Here is a 4,741-nt window from a genome sequence, read left to right as displayed (position 1 = left end):
CCTTTGTCCATTGCTTCATTGGCAAGCATTTTCTCCTATTCTGTGGGTTGTCTTCTTGTCTTGTTTATGGTTTCTTTCTCTGTGCAAAAGCTTTTAAGTTTCATTAGGTCCCATTTGTTTATTCTTGACTTTATTTCTATTATTCTAGGAGGTGGGTCAAAACGGTTCTTTCTTTGATGTATGTCATAGAGTGTTCTGCCTATGTTTTTTTGTTTCCTCTAGGAGTTTTATAGTGTCTGGCCTTACATGTAGGTCTTTAATCCATTTTGAGTTTATTTTTGTGTATGGTGTTAGGAAGTGTTCTAATTTCATTCTTTTCCATGTAGCTGTCCAATTTTCCCAGCACCACTTATTGAAGAGGCTGTCTTTTTCCCATTGTATATTCGTGCCTCCTTTGTCAGATAAGGCACCCATATGTAATTGAGTTTACCTCTGGGTTCTCTACTCTGTTCCATTGATCTTCCTTTCTGTTTTTGTGCCAGTACCATACTATCTTAATCACTGTAGGCTTGTAGTAAAGTTTGAAGTCAGGAAGCCTAATTCCACCAATTTCGTCTTTCCTTCTCAAGACTGCTTTGGCTATTCGGGGTCTTTTGTGTTTCCATACAAATCGTAAGATTTCTTGTTCTAGTTCTGTGAAAAATGCCATTGGTAACTTGATAGGGATTGCGTTGAATCTGTAAATTGCTTTGGGTAGGATAGTCATTTTCACTATGTTGATTCTTCCAATCCAGGAACACGGTATGTCCCTCCAACTGTTTGTTTCATCTTTGATTTCTTTCATCAGTGTCTTATAATTTTCTGTATACAGGTCTTTTGCCTCCTTAAGCAGGTTTATTCCTAGGTATTTTATTCTTTTTGTTGCAGTGGTAAATGGGAGAGTTTCCTTAATTTCTCTTTCTTCTCTTTCATTATTAGTGTATAGGAATGCAAGAGATTTCTGTGCATTAATTTTAATACATGACATTTAAAGAAATTGGCCAGGACTTCCCTGGAGGTGCAGTGGTTAAGACCCAATGCAGCTAATAAATAAATTTATTTATTTATTAAAAAAATGAAAATAAAAATAAAGTGGTCAAAAAAAAAAAGTTGACATTTGAGCTGAGTCTTGAAGAATAAGAATATGTCAGGCACAAAATTCGGGAAGAATTTTTAGGCTAGAACTCCCAGGTGGGTTATTTCTCAGGATAAGCACCTTGTTACAGTTCACTATAACAGATTCAAAACAGGCACCCACTCGCGGACCAACAACATATCGAAACACTGACAGAGACTTTTTTGTCTTGCGATTGTTGTTGATAAAGCCAATTTATTTATAGAAGATTCAACTCAAAAGTAAGGCTGTATCTGTGCTGCTCCCCCAGGAAAGTGGAGAGTAGAGTTTACAGGAGACCAAATCAATACTCATTAGCGATGAGGGTATCTCCGAGGATGCAGGTTTGAAGTGCCAGGCCCCATCTGCTCTCTCTCAAGGATGCTCATATTCAGAGAACAGAAGCAGAGAAAGATGGTTGGTGCTCAGCCCAGGCCAAGCAGAGAGCAGGGAAAAGATCTAGTAGTCTTAGCTTTACAGGTAAGACGAGTGCCCCCAAAACCACAGATGAGGACAGTGTAAACACACCTCTGGATATGAGCCTGAGGGTGAGGAAGAGAAATCCCCAAAAGGATAAGGATGTGCTTTCTGCAACCTGGACCATGAGTGGCTTACCATCAGAAATGAAGTCACTTTGTTGAAAATTAATAGCAGTATTTCTCATGCCCCCCACCAGTGCACAGACTGGGATCCATGGTCAGGTGCATTTTTATTTTGGTAGAAACTGAAAATGATGAGATTTTCCCCAAACACTAGAAATGCATGAAAGTGTTCTTCCAACACTCTCTGCTGAATTTGATACCTTTTTCATTCTTGTCAATCTGAAACCTCATTCTGAGTTGCATTTCCCTGACTACCCAGAAGGCTGAACATCTTTTCATGTTTATTAGCCACTTGTGTTTCCTCTTCAGAGAATTTCTATTCCTATCTTTCACCTCGTGTTCTAAGAGGCAAACCATCTTTTTCTTATTAATGTGAAAGTATTCTTTGTATAGAAGAGACAGTAACCTTTGCCTATGACGAGTCTTTCCTTCCTGTTTGTCTTCTGACTTTGTTTATGGTGCTTTTTTCCACACAATTTCTGGTTACCCATCTTGTTAAGAAGACCTCTCCACCCCAAATTAACTTTCTAAATTTTCTAAATATTTTAAATCTTCTTCTATTTCATATGCATATTTCTTCTAATACACATACACAGTCACAGTCACACTCACATACATAGTTAGATAATAGTTAGATGGATGCTTAATCCACCTGGAATTGATGGTGTGTACGTGGCAGGGCAGGGAGCGGGGGAGACAGCAAGGGGACATGATTCTACACGATTCTACACATGATTCCCACGGCCAGGGTGCAGAACCACTGCTTCTCACCTCCAGGTTGTAGGCATGTTAATCCTTCTGCCCGGAATCCTCTCCTACCTCCTCAACCCCAGCCTCCACTCACCACTGGGTATCGCCTCTGCTTCCTTGAAATCAAAGCTTAGATGCTCCTTCTTCCAGGAACTCCCCTTGACCATCCAGGTTAGGGGGTCCCTCTCTCAGCCCCTGGCCTTACCCGAGCATTCATCACACTGTAATATAATTGCCTGATTTCTCGTCTCCCACCACAGACTCTGAGTTTGGGGGAAACAGAGACAGCGTGTCTGTCTTGCTCACCACCGAATTTCCTGCACTGGGCAGAAACCCAACATGTGGTAAGCGCTTAATAAATATTTGCTACCCTCCCCCCAAAAAAACGAATGAAAATATACATGGATGAAACGATGGCTGTGGCCGTTTCCATGACAAGCAAAAACTGCTCAGCCAAGCCAGCGAACAGGTGAGCAGTCTGGCCTATAGAGGGCGCCAGGCTGCTTTTTAATCTCCAGGTCCAAGCCCTGGGAGCCCACGCTGCTGTCAGTCAGAGAGGCGCCCGCCCTCAGTGGTCATTTCGCTGAGCTGAAGATTAAGTAGGAGTTGTTTGCCTACAGCCAATGCATAAAAACTGAGTGTTCACCTCTCCCTCCTAACAACAGGTACCACATGCCCTGTCTTGCTATGAAAACTGCCATACCGGTAGCAGCCAGGGGCTGGTTTTCTGTTCCCAGGTGGGGATGTGAGAGGGGGTAAGAGGGAGAGAGAAGGAGGGAAGGTAAGAAGGGAGAGAGAGAAGAAAGAGTATCTATAAAACTGCTTGTCCTGGAGAAGCAGAGGAAAGTTCTCTGTACTTTCTCTCCCCCTCTCTCCATCCTTTTATTCCGGGGAAGAACAAAATCGAAGTCTAGACTGGACAAGCAACCGAAACGAGGATCAGGAGGGAGATTTTTTCTTTCCTGTAAGCAGCAGCTGCTGCAACAGCCTCTGGACCCTGCTGGAGCCCCCAGTCCGATCAGATCAGCCGTCTGTTAGCAATGAATGCTTCGTGCTGCCTGCTCTCTGCTCAACCGACGCTGCCTAATGTCTCAGAGCACCTCGCAGCCCCTTCCTTCAGCAACCAGAGCAGCAACAGCTTCTGCGAGCAGGTCTTCATCAAGCCTGAGGTCTTCCTGGCTCTGGGCATCATCAGCCTGATGGAGAACATCCTGGTCATCCTGGCCGTGGTCAGGAACGACAACCTGCACTCCCCCATGTACTTCTTCCTCTGCAGCCTGGCCGTGGCCGACATGCTGGTGAGCGTGTCCAACGCCCTGGAGACCATCATGATCGCCGTGGTCAACAGCGACCACCTGACCTTCGAGGACCAGTTCATCCAGCACATGGACAACGTCTTCGACTCCATGATCTGCATCTCCCTGGTGGCTTCCATCTGCAACCTCTTGGCCATCGCCGTCGACAGGTACGTCACCATCTTCTACGCGCTGCGCTACCACAGCATCATGACGGTGAGGAAGGCGCTCGGCTTGATCGCGGCCATCTGGCTGTGCTGCGGCGTCTGCGGCGTGGTGTTCATCGTCTACTCCGAGAGCAAGATGGTCATCGTGTGCCTCGTCACCATGTTCCTCGCCATGCTGCTCCTCATGGGCACCCTCTACGTGCACATGTTCCTCTTCGCCCGGCTGCACGTCAAGCGCATCGCGGCGCTGCCGCCCGCCGACGGGGCAGCCCCGCAGCAGCATTCGTCCATGAAGGGGGCCGTCACCATCACCATCCTTCTGGGGGTGTTCATCTTCTGCTGGGCCCCCTTCTTTCTCCACCTGGTCCTCATCATAACCTGCCCCACCAACCCCTACTGCGTCTGCTACACCGCCCACTTCAACACCTACCTGGTCCTCATCATGTGCAACTCCGTCATCGACCCCCTGATCTACGCCTTCCGGAGCCTGGAGCTGCGCAACACCTTCAAGGAGATTCTCTGCAGCTGCAACGGCCTGAGCTGGGGATAGGATGCAGGGCCACGCGAAGGGCTACCGGGCTGATCACCTCTGACCCTCCATCCAGCCAAGGTGTTTACAAAGAAAGGAGAAATATACTTAAAAGACATGAAAGTGTGTTAACCGTCATGATCGTATGTGTCCTTTGTCTTTTTCTTTTTCTAGTTGCAGTTAGTTCTTTTTTATTATTTATTTATTTATTTATTTATTTAGATTGCACCGGGTCTTAGTTGCAGCATGCTAGGCTTATGAGTTACAGCATGCGGACTTAGTTGTGGCATGAGAACTCTTGGTTG

General features: G+C 46.0%; 1 protein-coding gene across 1 annotated transcript; it reads left to right on the top strand.

Moving 5' to 3' along the window:
• Positions 1–3,373: 3,373 nt before the first annotated feature.
• Positions 3,374–4,532, top strand: MC3R (melanocortin 3 receptor). Its single transcript, XM_057703148.1, has one exon. The coding sequence runs from the start codon at positions 3,486–3,488 to the stop codon at positions 4,455–4,457; it is 972 nt and encodes a 323-aa protein (XP_057559131.1). The 5' UTR covers positions 3,374–3,485; the 3' UTR covers positions 4,458–4,532.
• The last annotated feature ends 209 nt before the right edge of the window (positions 4,533–4,741 follow it).

The sequence above is a fragment of the Hippopotamus amphibius genome, chromosome 12 (assembly GCF_030028045.1).
Source record: "Hippopotamus amphibius kiboko isolate mHipAmp2 chromosome 12, mHipAmp2.hap2, whole genome shotgun sequence".
Classification (NCBI taxonomy): domain Eukaryota; kingdom Metazoa; phylum Chordata; class Mammalia; order Artiodactyla; family Hippopotamidae; genus Hippopotamus; species Hippopotamus amphibius.
This window is presented reverse-complemented; position numbering and strand designations above follow the sequence as displayed.

Bases quoted from the DNA above. Each gene is read 5' to 3' on its own strand.
- MC3R (XM_057703148.1), top strand. From the start codon at position 3,486: ATGAATGCTTCGTGCTGCCTGCTCTCTGCTCAACCGACGCTGCCTAAT.